The sequence below is a fragment of the Odocoileus virginianus genome, chromosome 6 (genome assembly GCF_023699985.2).
Source record: "Odocoileus virginianus isolate 20LAN1187 ecotype Illinois chromosome 6, Ovbor_1.2, whole genome shotgun sequence".
Taxonomy (NCBI): Eukaryota; Metazoa; Chordata; class Mammalia; order Artiodactyla; family Cervidae; genus Odocoileus; species Odocoileus virginianus.
In genome coordinates this window covers 5650190-5676320 of record NC_069679.1, presented here as the reverse complement: position 1 = coordinate 5676320, position 26131 = coordinate 5650190, and the positions used below count along the sequence as shown (strand labels likewise).

Genomic DNA, 26131 nt, shown 5'->3' with positions numbered 1-26131 from the left:
GCTCAGTCACTTTCCACAGTGACTCTCAAACCACCACCTGCCCCTTTCTGGACCTGGGATGCTTCATCTTTATCTCTAAAATTAGAGTATTGAATCCAATAGCAGATGAGGCCATTCTAGCCAGTAAGAATCTGAGAGTGGTGGATTCTTCATGCTGTTCCAGCAGTGTGTATTTGGGGGTTTGGCAGGGCTCTCCGGGGTTGGGGGTCACTTTGAGATTTTGTTGCATTGTTGGGGGCTTAGACTCTACCGTGATAGAGTTTCTCATGGGGATGAGCAACAGGTGAGCAGGTTAGACAGGGAAAGGGTTATTGTTAATACTCCCAACTCCTGCTTGTCAGTGGCTTCTATGCTTCAGGATTCAATAAACTAGTAAAATCGTCTCCCCTTAAATCTGGGAAATATATACAGGGTTCCTAAGCTTGGGGGACAGTATCCTGTGGTTTAAAATCATCTGGCTTTTTTTTTTTTCTGGCTTTTTCTACTTGAAAATTCCATTCCTTTCCCACTCCTTCCTGCAGTGTCTCTGCAGTGCACATTGGGATGGCTTAGATCATCTCCCAGTGGGTCAGAGAGGATTTCCCCTGCTCAGAGTGATATCTGTGCATGTCTGAAAGTGAAAAGCCTTGTGCTAAATACCCTGCCACCTGCCGCCATCTGGTCATCTGCCTTAGCAAGGTCATCTGTCTAGATACCATAGTCTTGCTTAAGAAAAGACTGGTTATAAAAGGTTCAAGAGGAGCTATAAAAGAAAAGATCAGGATGAGCTCATTGCATAGCTGTCTTTGTACATTTAGAAAATGTTCTGGTGAAAGGCATGTCAGCGCCAGGGCAAACAGCTCCAGATTTTTTTGAGTGAAGGAGCACGCATGAAGCTTCATTTCATGGCTCACTCAGAGGACGAAATTCATCATTTCATCTTCTCTGAGCCAGAAGTCGTTGCATACCCTTTAAAAAAATATTTTTCTCTTTGTTCCAACATCACTCCTCCCCCACCCCCCTGAAGCAGGGCTTCCAGCCAGCTCTCCTGGGTCTCCAGCCATTGGTTTACGGTCATGATCACCCTGTATCTGCTGCTGCTGCTCACAGTGAGTGTCATCAACTCCTCAGCTTTCCAACACTTTTGGAATCGTGCGAAGAGATAATCTTTCTGGGCCTGGTGTGGGGGCCACCTCGATCACGTGCCTTATGATAACTCGTTCTGTACCTCCTGTGCCCCCCATCCAGCCAGGTCGAGCCTGGGGGCCACTTGGGGACCACAGGACAATTTTCATATGCCATAAATGTATCAATTGCCTTTGACGATGCTCTCCACCACTCTTGTCGATGGAGGGCACTGGCCCCTCTTAGCTTTTAGGGGAGGTTTCCTGTCTGTTCTCTCCCTAAACAGTCTGAGGGAGTTGGCTTTTTTGCCAGGGCCAAAGGAGAGAGTCCTGCTGCATTTGAAAACAACGTGTCCAGGCTGTCTGTGGGGTGTTTACAATTGCTTCTGGTGGACATCGGCCCTTCTCTAATGCCTTCTTGGAAGGCAGAAAATGTGTAGTGGGGACTATAAATCACTAGGCAGTTGCCTTGTTTTGACTTGAGACACCCAAGAGGAACAGTCCTGTTTCTCATAAAACTCGGTGGGATCATTTTGTTTTTTTTGTTTTTTTTTTTTACAGTTTGTATTTTCTTTTTTTTTTTTCCATTTATTTTTATTAGTTGGAGGCTAATTACTTTACATCATTGCAGTGGTTTTTGTCATACACTGAAATGAATTAGCCATGGATTTACATGTGTTCCCCATCCCGATCCCTCTGGGTCTTCCCAGTGCACCAGGCCCGAAAACTCGGTGGAATCATTTTGAATTCCATCAGCCTTTGTATGTGAGTGCAAAAAACACTTCACAGTTTTCTCACATCAACAAGCAGTCCTCTGCCACAGCTGTAACCCCTCCACCCAACCACGCATGAGAAAGGAAGGAGTCAGAGACCTGATAAAAACGATGAGCAACTCACGTCGTCTTTTTCTAAAAATTACCAATTGCTGATTACAGCCTAAATGGAACCAAATGTTTGTTTTATGATTAAAAAAAAAAAAACTATTTGACAGTTTGTTTTTGTGAGCTAAAAGGGGATATTTCTAAACCTAGAACCCCATTTGGCCAGTGACCACAGCCTCTTTCCTGGCCGTGCTTTAGAGAAAAAGGATTTGAGCTGCAGGCCTGCCTCCTCCTCTCGTTCTCACGAAGCTGCCTTCATTGTGGCCCGTCAGCCGCAAGTGCCGCACCGCAGTCCTTCTGGGGGTGGCCGGCCTTTGAAGCAGAGGCTGGCCTCGGTGTGCCGCAGGTGTGTGGGGGCCACGCCTCCCTCCCAGGGCCAGCAGGTCTCTGGGACTCGGCCTGAGCTTTAAATGTGCAGGAAGAGCCTCGGACCACTCTGAGAGCACTGGTTCTCCCTGCTCTACTCTCTGCCCCTCCTTCCCGCCAGGGCCAGCCGTCATGGAGCCCTGATTTTGGGGGGAGATTTCTGTAAAGAAGATGGAAAGTCATTTTTCTATAATTTGTGAAGTTGTGAAAAGGCCACTATCATGGTTTCTACATTGAATATTGGAACATTTCAGAAATAATAAAGATATTTTCCTAATTTCCAAGTTGCCTTTGTGACTGCTTTCAGCCTCAATGCGAGGCTGCTGTGTATTCATCATTGTGAAAAATTTCATCCTCTCTTTCCTTCCATGTTTGAGGTGTCCATTTTCTGGAGAGTATATATCTCTAGGATGTCTATAGGCATTACATTTATAGTCATTGATTTAGCAAATATGAGCACCTGCTGTGTACCAGGCACTAGAAACAGGAGCAGCATCAGGTCCAACTACCCCTGCCCTCATGGAACTGACAGTCTAGCGAGGTAGACAGACCAACAGACATTCTCAGGAGTGAAGTCGGCATTATAGGATGTTATAAAGGAGTTCTGGAAAACAGTTGGCAAGGTTATCTTAACATGATCTGGGGTCACCCTGGAGCCTACAAGGCACCTTTCATGTACTGATTTCTTTAATCCTCACAACAGATAAGAAAGTGAAGTACCAGAATGTTGAATAGCTTGCCCAGTTACATGGCTAGGAAGTGGCAGAGCTGAGGGTGGAACCTGGCTTCACTGTCAGTCTCGTAAGCGCCATGCTATACAGCCCCCCTGGGCTCCCAGGAAAGGGGATGTTCACTAACTCCTGAAAAAGCCATCAGAGGTGGAGGAAAAGTGTTTCAGGCAGTGTGAATAGCACGTGCAGAGACATGGAGTTTTTGCTGGAGAAGCTAAAAGCAGGATGGGTCATAAAGGAAGAGGCTATGGTGAGAAGTGGGGCTGGAGAGATAGGCAGGGGCCAGATCATGAAAGACCTTAAAAGCAGTGGGCTGGGGAAAGCCATTAGATTTTAAGCGAGGAAATGACATGATCACATTTGGTTTGCAGAAAAATTACTTTAGCTGGTAGTTGGAGAATGGATTTAGGAATTATTTTGAGGACTAAAAGAATTTGACAGTTACAGTAGAGCAAGTAACTGATATGTTTCAGCTGCTGCTGTTATTGTTATTTGTTTTCAGTGGCCCAGCGGAGGAGATTATAAGGAGGAGCATGCAAAGTAGAGCACTAGTGTCCAGGGACATTGGAACAGTGACGTGTCACAGAAGTGAAAAGGAAGTCTTGGTGAGCAGTGTCAAATGCTGCCGGACAGTCGAGATTATACCAGAGAAGTATTTATTGGATTTACTGAGTTGGGGATCCTTGGTGAGCTTGGCCGGAGCAGTTTCAGTAGAGTGCAGCACACGGGATGTGAACCAAGTCTGACTGTACAGATCTGACAAGAGCACAGTTTCCAGGGGTTGTCAGACAATACTAATTTAAAAACTAGCCCCCCTTTTTCTGAGGTTTCTGTTCTTTTCCACTTTCCAAAAAAAAAAACAGTTGTACAATACCTGATGTGACTCTGGGACAGGCACTGGGCTTATGATGGGGACAGGAGGATGGTTGAAGAACGGTCCTGACCTCCAGGAGCCTCCAAGCCAACGGGCCCCAGGGACAGATACGTTTCTGTATGAGGGAAGGAAATCGCTGGAGTCTGGAGGGTTGGAATGGATATGAGGGAAGACTAGGACAGGACAGGGCCACCTTATGACTTTCATGAGCCCTGTGCACTTTTGCCTTCATGGGCCCCTTTATCTAAAAAATATCTAAAATTATACTTTAGGACTGTGTTGGTATAAAGATGAATGTATTACTATTATATACTAAAATGTTTTCCTCCATTTAAAAGCTCATCCCCCCCTACCCCCCCGTTTCTTTAATTGGCTGTACTGGGTCATAGTTGCGGCACCTGGGATCTTAGTTGCTGCATGTAGGATCTAGTTCCCTGACCAGGAATTGAACTCAGGACCCCTACATTGGGACTGCAGAGTCTTAGCCACTGGACTATCAAGGAAGTCCCTCTTCCACTTTTAAAGGGAATTAAATCCTTTTTGTGATGTGGACTCTAGGCCCTATGCCTACTATGCCTAGTGGATGAGCCAACTCTGGACGAGGGTCACGGCATAGTGTGGGGTCCTGGGGGGTAGTGTGAGATCCCTGGGTACCTGGGGATAGAGAGGCAGGAAGGAAACAAACCCTAGTCTCAATTCTGTTTAGCACCAACTCCACATCTAAGGCAGACCCTGTAGGCCAACAAGGTCAGGACAGGGCAGAATTGGCTCCTGGGAGTTGAGAGTTCAGGGGGCTCACGCTGCAGACACTTTCATAGAGGAGGAAGCACCTAAGGGCCAAGAGCTCCCCCAGGCAGCTGGTGGCAGATGAGACCAGATGGTGGTTCATTTGGAGCTGCCTCTTATTAGAGGCCCAGCTGCCTTGGTCTTGTCAAAGCAACCTCATCAGTCTCTGTCACTAATGCCACTGCCAGGGACGGGGTGAAGGGGACAGTTACGGGAGGTGGCAAGCGGACTTGTCACCGGCTAGGTCCCTGCTTCTGAGGAGTGCCAAGGGTCCCATGAGCTGTCACTTTCCACCACAAAAGGAAGGATTTTACTCTGGGCTTTTGGATAAGTGTACATGTGTATGTGAGAGAGATGTGGAGGAGGGATGTGGCCCATTCTTGTTTCTATTTAGTTAAACACTGATTGCCTGCAAAACCAGTAGTGGGTGGGAAGTTCTAATTTTAAAAGCCCAATTCAGATCTTTTTCTTTAGAACTTGTCCATCTGAGCCCATTCCTGCTGCTAAGCCTGGGAAGTTTGTCCTGACTTGGAATCAGCCAAGACTCACCCTCCTCATTGCCATGGTGATTCTTGGTAGGGGGTGGGGTGGGGCTGGATCTAGCTCCCTAGAAAAAACCAGGACCAAACCTCTCCCTAATCCCCTTCCACAGCCCTCCTCTCCTGTCCCCTCCACCCTGCCCCACCAAGAGAGTTTTCCATCTCTTGGCCTTTGTTTGTTTTTGCTTTTGTCAGTCTCTCACCTCTGGATGGGTTTCTGTTTATTTCCAAACTGTCTGGGGCCATGCACCAGGGAGACAGTGTCCTGGGCTGCCTCTAGCTCTGATCTGGTTAGAATAAGCCCCTCTCCTTCGCATGAATCTCCAACCTGACATTTGGAACATCCAAAATAAATCATAATATTCTGAAGTAAGATAGAAACCACCATCTCCACCCACTCCTGTTGGCACTCTTATCCACTTGGAAAGAGTTTTTAGAAAATTTCCAGTATTCCACTGCAGTGCCCACATAGCACAGCCCTGAGAAGGGGAAGAAGCATTTACTGAATACCTGCTGTATACCAACCACTGGGCTAGACTTTGCTTGCATTAAAAATCTGGTGGTGAAAGTGATGTTTCCTGCAGTAAAATTTAACTGCAAGCTCTTTGAGGGCAGGGCCCAGGTCATCTGTGTAAACCCAAGTATCTAAGATATGGTGGAAGCTTAAGAAAAGCTTGTTGACTGAATAAATGGATGAAAGGATGAACGAAATTTCTTTGCCATAGTAGAGGGTAATGTCAGCAAAGATGATTGAGGTCAGACAAGAAAAAATTCATTGGTAAGCCAGTACAGGTGGATGAGGGTTTCAGAGAATTTTGTGGACGTTTTTCGGTTGATTTCAGAGTCTCATTCTCTGTCACCAAGAATACCTTTTGGGAGTAGTTTGGGGTGGGGAGGACAGAGTCTTTTATTTTTTATTTTTCATTTATTTTTATTAGTTGGAGGCTAATTACTTACAATATTGTAGTGGGTTTTGTCATACATTGACATGAATCAGCCATGGAGTTACATGTATTCCCCATCCCCATCCCGCCTCCCATCTCCCTCTCCACCCAATTCCTCTGGGTCTTCCCAGTGCACCAGACCCGAGCACTTGTCTCATGCATCCAACTGGACAGAGCCTTTTAAAAGTTTCATATTTAAAGGCTCAGACTCCAAATGCAAATGGTCCTAAGAGATTAAATTATTGATTTGATGTTTATTCATACACAAGTGTAAATGACTGAAGAGGAAGCCTTTCCTAAGAACAGGTTTTAGTAAGAGTTGAGAAGGAGCTGGGGAATGGTGAGAGAGAAATCGCTGGAAGTTCAAGGGTGAGTGGAGTTTTGACCATGTGAGGAGGTAGGGGGAGAGGGCTGAGGCCACTGGAGTCAGACTTACTTGATAACTTAAACCCATTTGGCCCAGTGAAATCAGCCTGCGGTGCTGACAGGCCCTTCTGCCCTGGTGACACTGGTCACTTCAGTCAAACTGCCTGCTGGTGAGGCAGGAAGGAGACAAGGCTGGTCCGAATTCCTGGCAAGTATGGACTGCATACCGTTTAAAGGTATAGTTCTTACTGTTCTCAAGCATGTCCAGGCTATCCCAAAGAGGTCTGTAACACATTGCCTGTCAGAGGTCTGTAGGGATTTAAAACTAGAACATCAATAATATTTTTAGAGGGTTTGTGTAGGCTTGAAAAGCATTTATCATCTTAGTTTCTGACCCACTTATTTCTTTGGTTTGATATCTCTTCTTGTCCCCCGTGGTCCATATCACTCTCCTGGTACCGAATCCACCTTCCCGGTGGGGAACCAGTTTCGTTCTCGCTGGATTTTGGTAAAGCTGAAGGCTCCTCCCATCCACACACTTTAGGGGTGGAGCAGTGGCTGAGGCCCGAGCCCATCAGTGAGTTTCAGCCCCACACCTCTGCCTCAGTGATTGGTTCAGACATGGGCATGTGACCCAATCAGGGGCTCCAAGGAGATTTTTTTTTTTCTTGAACTGCTAGGAAAGAGGCTTGTATTCCTCCTGCTGCCATCTTGCTGCTTTGGGAGGCTTTAGGCTGATGCCAACTCAGCTGGAAAGCAAAGCCAAGAGGGGAAGAGGAGCAGGGTCATGATGATGATGTTTGAGTACTGAATGCACTTATGCCTGAAGCTGGATTTTTCACTTAAGACCAATGTGGTGGTTTAGTTGCTAAGTCGTGTCTGACTCTTTGCGACCCCATGGACTGTAGCCTGCCAGGCTCCTCTCTCCATGGGATTCTCCAGGCAAGAATACTGGAGTGGGTAGTGATTTCCTTCTTCAGGGGATCTTCCCAACACAGGAATCGAACCTGGGTCTCCTGCACTTCAGACAGATTCTTTACCGACCGAGCTACGAGGAAAGCCCTGGTAGCTCAAATGACCAATTAATTCCTCTTTATTTAACAGAGTTTAAATTGGGCCTTGTGGAGAATACAAGGACAGAGTCCATAACTTATACCCACTGTCATCTCCGGTGCTCTGTTATTTTTGGTGTAGACCTTTTATTGAATATATAAAGATGTGGTTTTCAGATATATGAGTCTGAATTGTTGAATTTTGACAGTCTGCACCCCTGGACTATACCCACAAGGCACTCAAACCAGTGCAAAATGAGAATTGGGCAACACACATATAAAACACCATATTCTGGGGTATTCTGCAGCCTTAGCATCAGGGTGTTTCCTTGGGTCACCTTGCACTTTTCCAGAAAGTCTTCTGGCCTAGGGAACCCCAGAGTACTCTGAGGTCTGTGAGGAGCAGAGGGGAGATGAGACCAGGGCTCCGGGTTATAAATTATACTGGCGCATCTTGGCCCTCCAGAAAACCGAAGGTTGACTCTGTAGCAATAGAAGGAATGAGGGAGAAAGGCACACCATTTATTAAGTGCCTCCTGCATGATGCGTATATCGAAAGAATTATTTGATCTTCACAGTGTCCTTTCAAGGCAGATACCATTGCCTTTATTTTACAGGAGAAGAAAGAGGCTTGGAGAGGTGACTGCCCAAGGTGAAAAATCCCGAAAGAGGCAGAGCCAAAGCTGACTCTAGAGCTGAAATAATAAGACAGGTAAATGCGAGGCCGCAGGTAGAGGAGCTGCCTGAGCAAAAGGGATCTGGGCTGATGGGGTAGGAGGCTGGAGTGGGCAGCACCAGGCTCAAGGTGTGCCAAGGAAGCTCACTTCCCAGGCAAAGACCGTTAGCTCTGCCATGTCTCATAAGCAGGGTGCACCTGGATGCTGGAAATGGGCACAGGGGAGGTCTCCCCTGACACCCACACTATTAGAGCTTCAGGCTCAGCTTCATTCACCTTTCCAGCCCCATCATTGCAGACCCAGGAGGTGAGCTCTGAGGGGCACATGGCACTGCATGTGGGGCACAGAGGGACGGCCTCTCCTTTCCACCCCCACTGCCTGCTCAGGGATTGGGCCATCAGCCTGCTCTGATTCAACTGACTTCTTCTAAACCTTGCATCCAGGGGCTGCCAGCGGCCAAATCCCCCTGGTTGTCTGAGATGTTCTCGACATCAGAGAATAAACAGTCTCCCCTGTCCAGCCAGCTGTGCTGAGCAGCATTCCTGTCTCCCAGCCTGCTTGGCCGGGTGGGGCTGCAGCCCTGCGTCCACCTCCAGCAGAGGCCTTGGGGGGCCTGGTGAGTAGCTGGAAGGGGGGGGTGACCATCTGTGTTCAGACTGCACAGCACATTCCTCTGCCTGAGTCCCCATTTCGCCCCCCTGCCAAGCACCTCAGCCACTCTTGGCACAGGCTCTTTATTTGTAGTAATGACTCTTGTGACTTCAGACAAGGTCAAGACAAGGCCACTGTCCTTAGGTTTGGAGCCCCTTCACCCTTGCCCAGAAAGCTGCCTGTGGAATTTGAAGCTCCCACATTATTCTAGGTAGATCTGAAGGCATCACACCTCTAAGGCTTGTTTTACAGAGGTGGACATCGTGAGTCAGTGCAGAAGCAAGGCTAGACCCCAGGCTTTTTTATTTTTTTGCTGTCCACTGCCTTGGAATGTTGTGGCTAGAATGACGTGAGGGGCTCTGGGTGAGAGGGGTGGCCCATGTTTTTGGAGAGGAGCAGAGGTGTTTTCATCCTACGCCTGTTTTGGAGATCAAGCTTGTGGCTGAGCCATTTCCTGAGGAAGCAAGGTCTCTGGAAAAGCACTGTTCACCCGCGCCTCCTAAATCATCCTGTTGGGAGTGGAGCTGGGGCAGCAGGACCTGAGTGGGGCTCTGCCACGTCCAGGATCCAGCGCCCAGTTGAGGCTTGGCCAGGATATAGGAGGTGGCCAGGGCCAGAGGGCAGATTACTTGGGAAGGGGATGCCCCGGCCAGCACACACCATCTGCTTTTCTGCCCTAGGGCTCTGGCCTGGGACTGTGGGGGAGGAGAGAGAATACCTCAGCCAGTCTGCAGAGAGAATTCCTCTAAGAGCCCCCTCTGGCCGCAGACAGTGTGGGAACCCAGGGTAGCCTGGGGGTCTCTGTGGACGGCTGTTTAACTTTCAGTCTGTCTTGGCCTTCTTCTTTTATCTTTGTCTAGCTGCATGTATCTGTGGATTTATGTGACTGTTCCACGTTTGTGTAGGCAGCTGCATTTCCAGTTGGAATTGAATTCCTCGGGGAAATTGTGTGCTCCTGTGTTTGTGTGCACATTTATACATCCACATCTCTGTGTAAGCTCATGTGGGGGGTATCTTTGAGGGAAAGTTTAGGCCTCTGTGTCTTTGCATAGATGATCTCTGCCTGGTGGGAGTACACATGTGAGCATTTAGGTTAGTTTGGTAAAAACATGCTTGTTTTTGTTGATGTATTAAGTTGAGGCATATGTGTCTCTGAGAGCAAGGGCATAGATTTGTCACTGATATGTTGGTGAGTCTCTGAAAGCGTGGATGCTTGTCTGTTTACATTTGTGCAGAAGCATTCATTCACTCAGTCTTCAGTTCATTCATAAAGTGATTTGCTCATTTACTAACAGACATCTTCCAAGTGCTTGCATTATGAATGGCCCTATGCTGGCACAGGGGATTTAGAGAGGTGTCTAGCTCAGGTCCTAACATTTGAAAGGCCCCGGGGAAGTATACAAATGAAGGCTTATGTTCATGTCTAAATATTTAAATGTTCTAAGTCAAAACAGCAAGCAGCTAAATGAAAGACTCCTAATAACTGGAGGGCTGGGTTTGATTTGGAATTCCCAACTCCTGAGTTTTGTGCTGAAACTCAGCAACACAGAGTGAGTGGCCCAGCCTCTCCTTCCCCATCCTGGCTTCATCCTGTAGCTCACAGGCATGCGCGATTCTTCACATGTGTCCAGACTCTGTGTGTATCCCCTTTGGCCACCCTTTGCGCCTAGGGGTGCCCACACGCACTGCCAAAGTCTACCATATGGCTCTGAGCTGGAACTAATGCAGTCTCACAGACCTGGTTTGTAGTCTAGCAGTGGGGCCTGGGTTCCCGGTGGGCCCATCCTCTTGACCCCAGGGACTTGTCACTGTGTGGGATCGTGGGGGTCAGAATAGAGCCAGAATGTGGCCATCTAAAAGGTAGACCTGCAGTCAGGACCCTTCCTGCTTGTTTTCTCATAGAACGGTGGGTGTCTCTGCATGTCTGCCTGTGTGCTTGGCTGTGCATGGCCGTGGATGTGTTTTTCTTTTCATCTGTGTTGTGTCTTCTAGAGGGCAGAACCCACAGCTTTTCTCCCACTCTTCCCTCACCTGACTTAGTGAGGGCTTAGGACTGTGAGACAGGCTGGGGTGGTGGGAGGAACACTGAGTCTGAGTCTCTATCCTGTGCTCAGCTCGGACCTGCTCTGTGATCTGGCCTCAGTTCCCTCATCTGTTGGAGTGGCGAGGTTGGATTACCACGTCTTTAATTTACAAGCCTTACTTGGTTCACGGAAGGAGTGGGATTGATTTCCTGAGTTAATTACTTTCTAGAAGTTCAAATTGGGAATGCTTCGTTGTAGACTGTCTGGGTTCATATAGAACCAGGTTTGAATCCCAGCTTTGCCATATGTGCTGTGCCTCATGTATTGTTACTCTCCCTCAGGGTGGTGGTGATGACTGAATAAGATAAACATGGGTAAAGGGTGGAGCATCATACCAGGCTCACAGTAGATGTTCAATAAGCATTAGCTTCTGTCCTCATGTAGGGTCTTTCCAGCTTTCTTACCTTATAAATTCTGGGTTAGTAGACATGTCTAATTGAGATAATTGGAACCTCCTGTTTGGGGAGCTCAGGCGCTATGTTGCTTGAGGGGGCACAGTTGGATGAGACAGTCTGGCCCTTAAATGCTTTCTGAGAGGCTGCCAACTCATATGTGTGTGAGCCTCTCCCTCCACTCCATTCTCTGACTTGGATCTTTGACATTTTCCTAGTTTTACGAAAAGCACTATGGAACACAGATCCAACGCTCTTTTCTGACCCGATTCTGCCCCGAGTCCATCCCTGGTGCTGCAGGACACTGAGCTAAGTAGGGTCGGGCCACAGGGAGGAGCTGGGTCAGGGAAGGCCTCGGGCCGCCCGACATGTCTGGGCCTGTCTGACACCAGCCCCGGTAGTGGGCAGCCCCAGCTAGGCAGCGGGCACCTGTCTTCCATGATTGATGCTCCTTGATTGAGGGCATCACTCTGCTCCTGCGCATGTGGCCTTAGGATCCTGGAGCCCTGCGGAGACTGAGGAGACCTCCATAACTCCTGTTCCCCCAGGTCTTCCAGAATGGCTAAGTTCCAGCGGGAATGACACGGAGGGGGTTGGGAGAGGCAGGTGACAGCGTCTCTCAGCCAGGGCTGGTGGGAGTGGCCATCTTGGGAATCCCCTGGAGCCTGTGAAAACTGGCAGCTCTTGGACTCTCCGGAAATATCCCTGACCTGGAGGGAATGAGGGAGGGGTCCAGGGCCTAGCCAGGGATTCTGAAATGAGAAATGCGCTGAGTATGAGCTCAGGGTAGCTGAGGTGTTGAGGGAGGCCCTCAAGGAGAGGGTCTGCCCTTGAGATCATCCTGGGCACCCCTCTGACCCACCCTTCCACACACACACATGAGTGATGGAGAACTGGTTTGATGATCTCTCAGCTCCAGAGGTGACTGGACAGGTAGGAGCAACTTAAACTGCAAAAGTCCCTCTGGGAGTTATTTTGATATCCCCCCATCATCACTGGGCTGCTCTATTTGGAGCCAGGACTGGAAATTTTCCTCTTAAAAAAAAAAAAATGAAAACAAGGGCACAAGTGGGTTGAGCCCAAAATAATGTGTTTAAGGAAATTTCTGCTTCATGCTGGCTAGGACAGGGAATGTCTGGTCAAAGAGCTGCTGACGGCCAGGGTCTCTGTAAGTAAACAGACCGCCTCTGGTGGCCATCCTGAGCTCATTTCCCTCACCAGTGTGCGAGGAGGGTGAGGTCACCCGAGGAGGGCCTCCTGGGCATGCAGCTTGTCAGTGGGTAGGTTGAAGGCCCAGTGAGCGCCAGCGGTCTCAGTACGGCTGTCCAGTTATCGCAAACAGCTGCTTCTCATGCAGGCAGTTCTGACACCCTCCTACACATGGTCGTCTGTGATGGGACTCCACCCACATCCATGATCTCACAGCCGGGGGTGTTCCTGGGAAACTTGGGATTCATTGTGCAGTCCCCTGCTTCCATGCAAGGCCCCTTCCTCAACCAGAGAGCGGGGTCTCCTATGATCTATGGAGAGAGGCACCTAGGTTGGGTTCGGTTGCAAGGAGTGGCCTCTGGAAGTACAGGCCCGTGTCCTGCCCCTGTGGACAGCGGGCTTTGGCGGCACGCACCACTGCCTGTCTCCCGGGGCCAGACAGCCAGGCCCACTGGGGGAGTTTCCATGAGCAGAGGGCCCAATCCAGGGGAGGTGGGGTGGGGAAGAAGCCACAAAACTCTCTCTGTGTCTCCTGAACAGGCTCTTGCTAAGCACAGCAGTCGCCAGGTAAGGCTGTTAGGGCGTTTGGAAGCCCTGCAGCAGTTGTTGAGCAGCTGCCAGAGGCTGGGTCATGCTCTGCGGCCTTCTCCCTAGTCACCCTGTGCCATCCTCTCCCTCCCGGCTGGGTGGTGGGGAGCCATGAGCCTCCAAGTAGACAGGCGGCCAGAAGCTTCTGGGCAGTGAGCCTCAGCTTTTCATTTCTTTGTGTCCCCCAGAATCCTGACCTGACAGGGGGCTCATCAGTCACACAGCCCTACCCCACAGAGCAACCAGCCCACTCAAAGCCTACCTGACCCACCTCAGGCTGATCGAGAAACTCTGACTGGCCAGCTCACAGAAGACTCACTGCCTGCTTGATGCGCAGCCTGACTGACCAATAAATCTACGTATTCAACAAATAGTAATTGAGCACCTTTCTTGTACCCACCTTTCTTGTTATGCTGGGTGCACGGGATACAGCAGTGAACAAGACAGACAAGATTCCTACTCTTAGGGAGCTGACAGTAAATAAAACAATGACAGAGTGATGTGTGTGTGTGTATTTTTGTTTGTTTTTAATTTTTTTTTTTTAATTTTTGAAATTTTAAAAAGAAATTTTTGGCCACACCATGCAGCATGTGGGATCTTAGTTCCCCAACCAGGGATTGAACCTGTGCCCCCTACATTGAAAGTGCAGAGTCTTAACCAGTGGACCACTAGGGAAGTCCCAAGGGTGTGATATATGTATGTATTATGAAGAAAATAAATAGGATTCTATAGGAAAGAGTAGCCATCAGGCCCTACCCTGGATATAATGGTCAGGGAAGACCTCCCAGATGCATAATCTGAGATTTGGGGAATGAGAATGAGAAAGAAAAAAAAAAGGAAACATGCAGCGAGCCCGTGGTAGAACTTTCCAGATAGAGTGAAAAGCAATGCTGAGGCCTTGAGACAGGGAAGAGCTTGGTGTCACCCTGGAATAATAAGACCGATTTGACGGAACGTGGTGAGTGAGCAGAGGGCGGCGTGAAGCTAAGTTTGCAGAGGAGGCCAGAGCAGACCAGACAGGCCTTGTAAGCCACAGTAAGGAGCTAGGTGTGAGGGGAAGGCCTGAGGACTTTAAGCGGAAGTGTGACACATACTCAAGAAGAAATACATAGGGACTTCCCTGGTGGTTCAGTGGTTAAGACTCCGTGCTTCCAATGTAGGGGCATGGGTTTGATCCTTGGTTGGGGAATTAAGATCCTACGTGCCACATGGCCAATTAATAAATAGTACCTAATGCTGGTTCTGAGGTAGAAAAGAAAAAAACAGATAACCTGGATAACACTCTATCCACTAAAGAAATTAAATTTGTAGTTTAAAATATTCCCACAAAGAAAACTTCAGATCTGGATGCCTTTACTGGTGAGTTCTCCCAAACATAAGGAAAAATTACCAATTTTTATAAAATCCTTCAGAAAATTGAAAAGAAAGGAATAGTTCTTAACTAATTCAGAGACTAGCATTACTTTGATACCAAAACCAGACAGACATGATCATAAATGCAAAAACTTAATAAAAATTCTAGCAAAGTAAACCCAGAAATGTATAAAAGAATAATTCATCATGACCAAGTGGGGTAAACCCAGAAATGCCAGCTTGAAGAAACATTTGAAAATCAATTCATATAATTCACCATATTAGAAAACTGAAAAAGGGAAAAACAAACAACATTACCTCAATAGATGCAGGAAAAGGATTTGACAAAATTCAACACTTATGTTTGATAAAAAACCCTCAGCAAAGTAGGAAAAGAAGGGAAGTGCCTCAATGTGGAATCTATGAAAAACTAAACGATAACATATAATAGTTAATGGTTAAAGACTGAGTACTTTCCTTCATGAGACAAGAGTGTCTGTTCTTATTACTTCTGTTTAACATTGTACCAGAGGTCCTAGCCAGTGCAATATAGCAAGAAAAATTAATAAAAGGAGAATAACAACTGAGTCAAATGGTGTGTTTCATTTTTAAGAAAGTACCATAATGTTACTGAAAGTTTTTACACAATTTTACATTCCTATCAGTAGGAGAATTATAGTGTGTTTTATATAGCTGATGCCATATGCTCTCCAACACTTGGTAAGGTCAGTCTTTTAGCTTTCCTAAAAGTAGATGTATAGTGGTATCTCTGTATTTTAATTTACATTTCCCTAATAGCCAAGGAGCACTTTTCATGTTCTTATTTGCTGCTTGTGTATCTTCTCTGGAGAAGTGTCTGTTTAAAACTCTTTCTTATTTAAAAATAAAATATTTTTTTGTGCCTTCTTACTGAGCTGCGTATATTTTTTCCTTTGTTTTTTTTTAATTTATTTTTTTATTGAAGGATAATTGCTTTACAGAATTTTGTTGTTTTCTGTCAAACCTCAACATGAATCAGCCATACTGCTACTGCTAAGTCACTTCAGTCGTGTCCGACTCTGTGCGACCCCATCCTTGGGATTCTCCAGGCAAGGACACTGGAGTGAGTTGCCATTTCCTTCTCCAATGCGTAAAAGTGAAAAGTGAAAGTGAAGTCGCTCAGTCGTGTCCGACTCTTCGCGACCCCATGGACTGCAGCCCACCAGGCTCCCTGTCCATGGGATTTTCCAGGCAAGAGTACTGGAGTGGGCTGCCATTGCCTTCTCCGTGAATCAGCCATGGGTATACATATATCCCCTTGCTTTTGAACCTCCCTATCATGCCCCTCCCCAGCCCACCCCTCTAGGCTGATACAGAGCCCATTTGAGTTTCCTGAGCTAGGCAGCAAATTCCCGTTGGCTATCTACTTTGCATATGGTAATGTAAGTTTCCATGTTACTCTTTCCGTACATCTCATCTTCTCCCCCTCCTCGTGTCCATAAGTCTATTCTCTGTGTCTGTTTCTCCACTGATGCCCTATAAATATATTCTTCAGAACCATTTTTCTAGGTTTCATATATGTGCACTAGCATACAATATTTTTCTTTCTCTTTCTGACTCACTTCACTCTGTATAACAGGTTCTAGGTTCATCCACCTCATCAGAACTGACTCAAATGTGTTTCTTTTTATGGCTGGGTAATATTCCATTGTGTATATGTACCACAACTTCTTTATCTATTTGCATTTTTAAGTATATTCTAATACAAATTCTTTCTTCATGTATTCTGGGTCTATTCTTTCTTTAATGTATTCTAGATCTATTATAAATAGGTTTTTAAAAAGTATATTCTAGATATAAGTCCTCTGTAGGATATATTTTACAAATATTTTCTCCCAATGGTGGCCATCTTTTCATTTTCCTAGTGGTTTCTTTTAGATAGCAAGTGTTAATTTTAATCATCTAGTTTGTTTTTTTTTCTTTTATTGTTAACACTATTTGTAACATATCTGAGAACTCTGCCCAACTCAAGGTTATAAAGATTACTGATAATTTCACAGATGTATCCAATATGTCAAAACTTATCAAATTGGATATTCCAGTTGTATCCAATTGTATATGTAATTGTATGTTAACTATACCTCAGTAAAGTTGCTCAAAAAACCTGAAACCTGATCTAATTTTTTAAAATTAATTCTGGCTGCTATGAGGAGAAGGGGCTGGTGTGGGAGAGTGGGTAAGAATAGGAACTGTGGGTGTTTAGGAGACTGCTACAGTCGTACTGGTGAGAGATACTGGTGACAGTGGAAATGAAGAGGAGGGGCTTACCTGGTGGCACAGACAGTAAAGATTCAGCCTGTGATGCAGGAGACCTGGTTCAGTCCTCAGGTCGAGAAGATCACCTAGAGAAGGGAATGGCTACCCACTCCTGTATTCTTGCTCTAGGAAATCCCGTGGACAGAGGAGCCTGTTGGGCTACAGGCCATGGGTTGCAAAGAGTCGGACACGACTGTGCAACTATCACTTTTCAGACATGTTTGAGAAATATTTTGAGACCTAATAACAAATGCACTAACACACTTATAAGATATGAGAGAAATGGAGAGATCTAGGACGGCTACCAAATTTCCAACTTGAGTGCTGAGTGGCTGGGGTTGCCTGGTCAGGAAGACTTGGGAGTAGAGATGGGAATGGAACCAGATTTTTGTCTACCTGTGAAGATGGCTAGACTTCAAGAGAAGGGTCTGAGTGGAGTATCAGTCACCCTGCGAGAATAAACGAATAAGAAGCTTGAAAATAGCCTTGGGCATTCCAACACTTGGAGATTCCCTGAAGGAGCCGGTAAAGTTCCTCAGGAAGGAACAACTAGGGAACTACCAATCATATTAATTTCCTATGGCTGCTGTGACAAATTACCACAAACGGGTGGCTTTAAACAACTAAAAGTTTATTATCTCAGTTCTGGGGGGCCAGAAGTTCAAAATCAGATGTCTGGGCTGAAATCAAGGCATCAGCAGGGCCATATTCCTTCTGGAGGGTCCAGGGGACAATGCATTCTGTCACTCTTCCAGATTTTGGCCGCTGTTGGTGTTCCTTGACCTGAGCTTCATCACTCTAGTCTCTGTCTCCATGGTCACGTACTTCCTCCTCTCCTGTCCATGTCAAATCTCTCTCTGCCTCAGTCTTCTAGGGACATGTGTCATAGGATTTAGAGCCCACCCAGAAAATCGAGGATGATCTCCTCATCTCAAGATCTTTAGCTTAATTATATTCATAAAGATCTTTTCTTCCCCCAAACAAAGAGATGAGCCTGTGGACCTATCTTTTGGGGGCCCATTATTCAACCCACTGTACCAGCTGATTGACAGACTAAAGGAGTGACTAATTAAGTAATAAAAGTTGGCAGAGCTCCCTATGCCTGGGAAGAGGGACCGAGGATGTCAAGTATAGGGTGCGTAGGACCTAGGCTGCTCTTAGCTTGAGCATGTGTGTGGGAGACTGTCATGGAGAGGGGATGTACTGTGGACAGGAATCTCCTAGCCCTTCCAGACCTGACTCAGCATCTGGCAGGGGTCATCCATGCAAAGTGACCTTTATGTTACAAATCTGTTCATGTCACGCCCCAGTGAGTGGCCCTTCAGTAGCTTCCTGCAGCTTTAGGCCAAAGACAAATGTTCTCGCCCACCTGCAAGGCCGAGGGGCCTGGTCTCAGCCCATCTCTGCAGCCTTGCCTCACACCTTCGTCCTCAGGACACTGGCTGCCTCCCAGGTCCTTGCCCACTGTTGCAGGCTCATGGTTACAGTTTTCTCTGCCCGGAAGGTTCTTCTTCAACTCATTTCATGGAGTCAGCAACAACTAATACTTTGGATCTCAACCCAATGTCTCTTCTTCAGGGAATTCATCCCTGAGTCCCTGGTGCAGGTCATACTAATGTGTAATATAATTTCTCATGGCTCCCCATACTCATCTTCCATAGTACTGTCAGAGTATACAGTTGTATACATATTTGTAATATTATTTTATTAGTGTTTGTCTCTACCACTAGACCATAAGGGAGGGTTTGTATGACTTACCACTCTTATCACAAGTGCCTTGTACAGTGCTTGGCACACAAATGGAGTACATGGTAGTTTTGAAATGTGTCTGCAAATTTTTTGATACTCTTCCCATCAAGAGATAGAGTCCAATTGACCTTCCTTTAAATATGGGCTGGTCTAATGACTTGCTTCTAGTTAACAGAATGTGGCAGAAGAAATGCAGTATGACATCTAAGGCCTGGTCATGAAAGGTAGTATGGTTTCCTCCTGGCCTGATTTCTTTTTGGATGCTCCCTTTCAGAAACAGCTGCCATGCTGTGATGATGCCCAGGCCACATAGAGAGGGCACAGGTAGGTGTTTCAGCAAAAAGCCCCACTGAGAACTTAGTCGATACCCAATATCAACTGGCAGACATGTACTGAGGGAAGCTTAGAGGTGATTCCAGCCTCAGCCTCTTTCTGAGAAACCCTGAGAGAGAATTTCCTAGCTGAACCCAGTGACTCCTGGAACCACGAGAGATGAAAAAAATAACTGATTGTTGTTATTAAATAACTGATCATTGTTGTTATTATTATATGTAAGTTTTGGGATGATTTGTTACTTAGAAGTGGATTGGAACAGGGTCCAAGAAATACTCAATAGATATATTTAATGAATAGATGTGGAAAGGTCTGGCTGAGGGAATATTGCCTTTGCTTTAGCTCTGTATAAATTTTGGTTGGTAACTCTCAGTTTTTCCTGCTCCAAGAGATCTTGGAGATCCTGGAAGCCCCAATCTAAGAGTCTGTACTCATACTTAGCCAAGAGAAGACTCGCAGAAACTCTGCCCAGAGCAAAGAGCATGGCGGGGTCATAAAAAATGAGCTCTGGCAAGAAACTCAGCGTGCATTCATGTCACTGTGGGTTATTAATCTTGGGCCATGCATGGTTTCAGGGGAGCAAAAACATACATTTCCCCTGCATGTGTATTTTCCTAGGGGGAGGGTCTCTAGGCTGTCATTTTTATCAAGCTTTTTAAATGCCTATGTCCCCAAAGTGTTAAGAACTACTGATTTAGCACAGCAATCTAAATTTCTAGATTAAAAAACTGAGAACACCTCATTTTCTAGTAAAAAGATGGACGAAGTACCCTAAATAAGCTTCCTTCTGCAAACAATTCTGGATAAAAGAGAAGAAAAACTTTTAATGCACTGATGAGCTGGCAAGAAAATGAGGAATACTCAGCCCCTAAAACTCAAGAATCCAGAGAGGTAAGTTGAGCTATTTTTTAATGTATTTGTTTGTTTATACTGTGGAGACCACTTAACCTCTCCCATATACATAATGAAATCTACGCTCTTAACAAATTTTATTTATTTATTTGGCTGTGTTGGGTCTTAGTTGCAGCACACGTGGAATCTTCGTTGCGTCACGAGGGATCTTTCACTGTGGCTCGTAGACTCCCTAATTGTGGCCCACAGGGTCAGCAGCTGTGGTGCATGGGCTTAGTTACTCCAAGGCACATGGGATCTTAGTTCCCAAACCCATGTGTCCTGCATTGCAAGGTAAGTTCTTAACCACTGGACCGCCAGGGAAGTCCCCCCTCTTAACCAAAATTTAAGTGTACAGTACAATACTGTTAACTATAAGCACAATCTTGTACAGCAGATCCCTACAGCTTTTTCATTTTGCACAAGTGACACTTTATTATTTTTATTTCTTAACTCAGTAAACTTGAACTTGGTCATATAGAATGGGGTGATATGAGAGAAATCAGTGTTGTAGTAGTAACTGGCTCTCCAACAAGACAAAGTACCCTATTTTTAGTGTTTGCTGATTTCCAAGGTGTAAATATTCTTAGCATAGCCAGTTTCAAGCTCTCAATGGTACCAGAAACTGACACTCGAAATTCCTAAGTATTTGGTTCTTCTGAGTTGGTAGGAGCCAGTTCCAGCACACTACTGAGAAAAACTCAAGCTGTCTCTAAGGTGGGAAGTCTGATAAGACCTTTCTTGCATAAGATTGGGACTTCAGTGAATGAATGGACCAGATAAAACCACCACTACCACCCAACAGACTGTAAAGAAAAATGCCTATCTTAACGTCCCTCTTCTCAGGAGAAATAAAATAGCCCCTGCAAATTCACAACTGTAAGGCATTTGTGAATGCCTTACAAATTAAAAAGAAAAATGCCTATCTTAACGTCCCTCTTCTCAGGAGAAATAAAATAGCCCTTGCAAATTCAAAACTGTAAGGCATCTATGTCATTTGAAGCCCAAATTCACACTACTTGGGTGATCTGAAAAATTTCAGTCCAGCAGTTAATTTAAAGTGGTCCCAGTCTGGTAACACCGTGAGAATCTGGCAAATCAAATGCAAATACTCTTGGAAAAACCCACCTTCACCCCAAGTCTCAAGAATTCCCACAGAGAAAGCTCCAAATAGCAGCTTCTAGGTGAAAATCACCAAACACCAAACAACAGATGGTGGAAACAAGTCTGTGTTGTCTTTAGATACTGGAATTATCAGACAAATAGTATAAAATGACATGTTTAAAATGCTGAAAGAGTAGAAGAGAAAGTTGAAAATTTGAGCAGTGAGCAAGATACCCTGAAAAAGCATCAAGTATATTTGAACAAGAACTAGAATGTCCTTCTAGAAATTTAAGATATCTTAACTAAATCTACAAATTCAATGGTTGTGTTAAATAGAAGATTAGACACAATTGACTATATCAGGCACAATAAAATTATAACTGGACGATAGAACTGAAGAAATTCTCTAAAGTGCAGCATAGAGATATAAAAAGATGGAAAATATGAAACAGTACTTAAAAGATATGGGGGATAGGTTGAGATGGTCCAAAATACATATAATCAGAGGTTTCAGAAGGAGAGCAGAGAGATTATGAGACAGAAGTAATATTGGAATAGTTAGTGGATGAGATTCATCCAGAAATCCATCAATTCATGCATTCAAGAATCTTGGTAAATCCTCAAAAGAATTAATCAAAAGAAACCCACAAGTAGACATATCATAGTGAAAATGCAGATTGCCAAAGATGAAGTCTTAAATAGGAGATTATTTTCAAAGTAGTGACAATTAGACTAAAACAGGTGATTTCTTAACAGCTGGAAGATAGTAGAATTGTATTTTTAATGTGCTGAGGGAAAATGATTGTCAGACAAGAATTCTAAAACAAGTGTAAAGATATTTTAAGAATAAGTAAAAAATAATGATATGATGAGATGAACAAAACTATATTTGCCACTGGCAAGCAGAAAGAAAGTGATTCCAGATGGAAGAACTTAAAGACAAGAAGGATTGCAGAGCAAAGAAAGTGGTACCTGTATCAGTAAAAACAAATATTGTATACATAATATTAACAATGTCTTGTGAGCTTAAAAAAAAGATAAAATTCAAATATATAAAAGTAGTCATAATAAGCTAAAAGGGGAGTGATTAGAATTAGTTCTAAGGTCCTTGTTTTATTTAAGAGAAAAGATACTGGTTAATGTCAAACAGGCAAAATGTGCCCATTAAAGTTTCTAGTATAACCTCTAAGAATAGCAAAAACAAGTATAATTTGCAAACTAGTAAAGGAGAAAAATGGAATAAGAAAAAATAATCAAGAAAACAAGAAACAATAGAAAAAGAAATCAAGGCATGAAAAATACAAATTAATAAAGTACATATACATTTACATACATACACACACACACATATATATATGTGTGTGTGTGTGTGTATGTATCAGTATTTTAATAGATATGCATGGACTCAATGCTTCAGTTAGATGAAAAATATTGCTGGGACTTCCCCGGTGGTCCAGTGGCTAAGACTCCATGTTATCATTGCAGAGGGGGCCCAGATATGATCCCTGATCAGGGAAAAAAAAAACCCATGGCGCAGCTAAGACACAGGGCAGCCAAATAAATAACTAACTAAATAAATAAATATTTTTTAAAAAGAAGAAGAAAAAGATTGCCAAGTTAGACAAGGTAAATGAATCCAGCTATAAGCTATTATAGAGGTGTATCTAAAATATAATACAGAAAGATTAAAAGGATGAAAAAATCTGCCAAATACTAAGCAAAGAAAGATGATATATTTTAGTCAAAATAGACTTTGACCAAAAAAAAAAAAGCATTATGAGAGACAACAGGGTCACTTCATAATGATTGAGAAGTCTAATTCATCAGTAAGATGGAATAAATCTTACATTTGTATGTATTTAATAACTTCAAAATAGATAAAGCAAAAAGAGAAATCAAGGAAAGCAAAATAAAAACAAATACATAATGCAGTGGGGGATGTTAACACACTTCCCTCAGTAACTGATGGATCAAGCAAACCATCAGTAAGGATTAGGAAAGTGGGGTCCATAGAGGGGAAGTGACAGATGATCCTTCATTCTTCTACAAATATTGAGAGCCTGAATGTCCAAGATACCACAATTATATGCTTTGCCAGAGAGAAAAAATGCTTTTAGTATTTTTATGAGTGGGAATTCTAGTCCCATTTTATGAATTAGAAGCTTGAGAGGCTTGGAGAAGTTAAATAACTTGGGTATAGATGCTCTTGCCCAGAAATCTTTAATGTCAAATCCTACAGCCTAACACAGCCCTTGACCTTCCTACTTGTGGACGATCTTAATCCCCCTACATCGCCTCCTTGACCTTTTCAAACTTCCTGGAGACCTCTGGTCCAGTCTTTTTGCCCCCTCTCATCATGCGTCCTTCTTTCCCAGTCTGAACCTCTGGGGGTCATTTGAATCCCTCTCTCCCCAGCACTCCTGATTCCCTTGCACTCCCATCCCCTTGGGCTCAGCCCAGTCTTGTGTTATACCTGGAGTCCACCTGTCCTGCTCCTGGGATTGGCTAGGCTGCTGAGTCATGCTGGAGAAAGATGCCCAGCTCTGCAAATTCCTCCCCATAATTCTGGGATCTTGCTCCATCACCTTTGTTCACTCTAATATCTATAAGACCTCATTCTCTTGGCTTTTTCTCCTTAACCCAACAACTTGCTCAAGTCTCTTCCATTCCCTTTTTTTCCTTTCTTTAAAAAACAAAAAAGCAAACCCAGCGTCTTTTATTTACTTGTTTAAATTTTATTTATTTATGACTGCTCTGGGTCTTTGTTGCTGCACGCAGGCTCCCTCTAGTTACAGCGAGTGCGGGCTACTCTAATTTCCGTGCTGCGGCTTCTCGTAGTGGAGCGTGGGCTCTAGAGCTGGGGCTTCAGTAGTTGCAACCAGGGATTGAATCTGTGTCCCCTGCATCGGCAGGTGGACTGCTAACCACTGGACCATTAGGGAAGTCCCGAGTCTCTTCCATTCCAAAAAGAATCTTCTCCTCTCCTTTCTGGCCACCATGTAACCACTTCTCTTCTTTCCACATCCAAGGAGTAATTAACAATGTCTCTACTTCCTCACCTCCCAACTTTCCTTCTTTATCCTTTGTAGGCTGGCTTCAGCCCCCATCACCCCACTGAAACTTCTGTTTCTAAAACTACCAAGAATCAACTAATTACCAAATGCAAGAGATATTTTTCATTCTTAGAACCTGGGCTCCACAGGCCTCAATAGCCTAGGATATAAATGGATCTACATGAATAAAAACAAAACAGTGAGCACCAAATTTCACCCATTCTTTGCATCTACCCACTGAGGTGGGTGAGGACCCACTCTGGTCTCTGCAAAGCCCACTCATATATTTCTGGGTCCACAGGCCAATGCTCCTATGGACTCACAAACAGCCTCAGGGTATAGGGCATCTCTTGTGGCCTATGTTTTCCTGCCTTGATTGAGGCAAAGAGCTCTGTGGAGGAAGAAATGTTTCTTTTTGCCTTATGAGTCCCCAAAGCAGGTTTATCTGCTCCTTGAAATCCTTTTTTTTTTTTTTTTTATCACACTATTTCCATTGGTAGGACTCAGACATGAGTTCAGTGGGCCAATTTAGGAGCTGAACCTGAATACAGACTCAGAAATGAGTTCAGATTCTTCTTCCTCCCACATCCCTGCCTCCCCAAGCACTAAGGTGTTTCCTTTGGCTCAAGTTCACACAAGACTTCTCACAGTGAAGCAGGCCCTGCTTCCCAATGGCTACCCAATGGCTATTCCCCCTCCCCTTTCCCTAAGAGCCCCTGACTTTATTCGGGTACCTACTTTACTCAGAACTAGTTTAGAGAAAATAGTTCCAGGCCTGGCCTCATGGGGCGAGTCAACATTAGTTTATTGCCATAAAAGTGGTCCTAGGCCCCCCCAGCTAGTGATGTAAGCATGGACTTCTAAATGTTGTCCCATTTCCACGAGGCTGAAAAACTGAGGCTCAAGCTCACTGAGTTCAAACAGTGTCTTCAGACTAACAGCTAATTTCATTGGTTAGAATCCATTGCCCTCTCAATTCTAGCTTTTGTTTTTTTCTGGCCTGAGTGCAGTAAGTCCCCTACATACAAAAGAGGTCCATCCCAAGAGTGCATTCATAAGTCCAATTTGTTCATAAGTCCGACAACATACCCAACTAATTGGCTATATAGTGTTGTACTGTAATAGATTTATAATACTTCTTACAAAAATAATACATAAAAACAAAAAATAAAGATATTTTTAATTTTACAGCACCTTGAAAATTGCAGTGGTACAGTACAACATCTGGCATACAGGGGCACGTTCACATCTTTGAAAGTTCGCACTTTATAAGTTTGTATGTAGGGGACTTACTATGTATTCCTGACTTCATTGCCAGTCAGGATGTGTTTTCACACAAAATGGCACTCTTTCCTGGATTCTTCCCCTACTATCCTGCTTCCCCTTCTCCCTAACTGGTTTCTCCTGGGAACATTTCTTTACTAAATCATCTTTATTGAATCTTCACTGAGAATCTGATGAAAGTCATGGACCTTGTCCCCAGAAAAATGCAGATACACACATTCAAAATGGTATATATACCTTTCTGCTCTCCCAAAGTCATCTATGGACCCAAGATTAAGAACTCTGGACAAAATGATCTTTGGAGGGACTTCCCTGGTTGAGACTCAGCTTCCAGTGCAAGGGGCACAGTGGTGGGGGGTGGAGGTGTGATCCCCGCTGGGGAAACTAAGATTCCGCATGCTGCGTGGCACAACGACAGCAACAGAAGATCTTCGGGGCACCCCCATAGCTCACTTTCTCTGCATTTTGCACCCTGGTTACCAGGGAGTGGGGGGCAGGCTCACTTGGGGCTGAGCTGTCTCCCTCTGGAGTTGCTGAGGCTGGCCATGCTTCCCTGGAGGCCACAGCCCCGGCTCTAGGCGCCCGAGAGCGTCCCGGTGCCTACACGTAACGTGCCTTCAGCCGGAAGACAAACCTGGACAGCACAGCGCTCCCTGCGGTGGCCTCCGCTCTTCCTAGACTCCCTTCTGGTGGGGCCCAGGTCTCCTCCTTCCGGACTTCTGTGCTGGGCCCCACACCACACTCCCCGCTCCCCTCCCTCTGGCCAGGAGCCTGGGACCCCGCCTCTGAGGAAACCCTACAACAGGGTCTCTGGCCTCCACTGAGG

General features: G+C 45.1%; 1 protein-coding gene across 12 annotated transcripts in view; it reads left to right on the top strand.

The window, feature by feature from the left end:
* PARP16 (poly(ADP-ribose) polymerase family member 16) overlaps positions 1–13743 on the top strand; it is a 38909-nt gene extending 25166 nt beyond the window's left edge. For 3 of the 12 annotated variants that reach the window (XM_070468636.1, XM_020893480.2, XM_070468638.1), the window contains 2 exons: positions 1007–1088; positions 13432–13743. In XM_070468636.1, coding sequence (XP_070324737.1) covers positions 1007–1088; positions 13432–13509 — 160 coding nt within the window. In that variant the 3' untranslated portion in view covers positions 13510–13743. Of the gene's footprint in view, positions 1–1006; positions 2635–3583; positions 3687–8259; positions 8355–8762; positions 8936–13431 lie in introns of those variants that run through there. The other 9 variants (XR_002313869.2, XR_011488137.1, XR_002313870.2 and 6 more) reach the window with 9 other exon arrangements.
* Positions 13744–26131: the final 12388 nt, after the last annotated feature.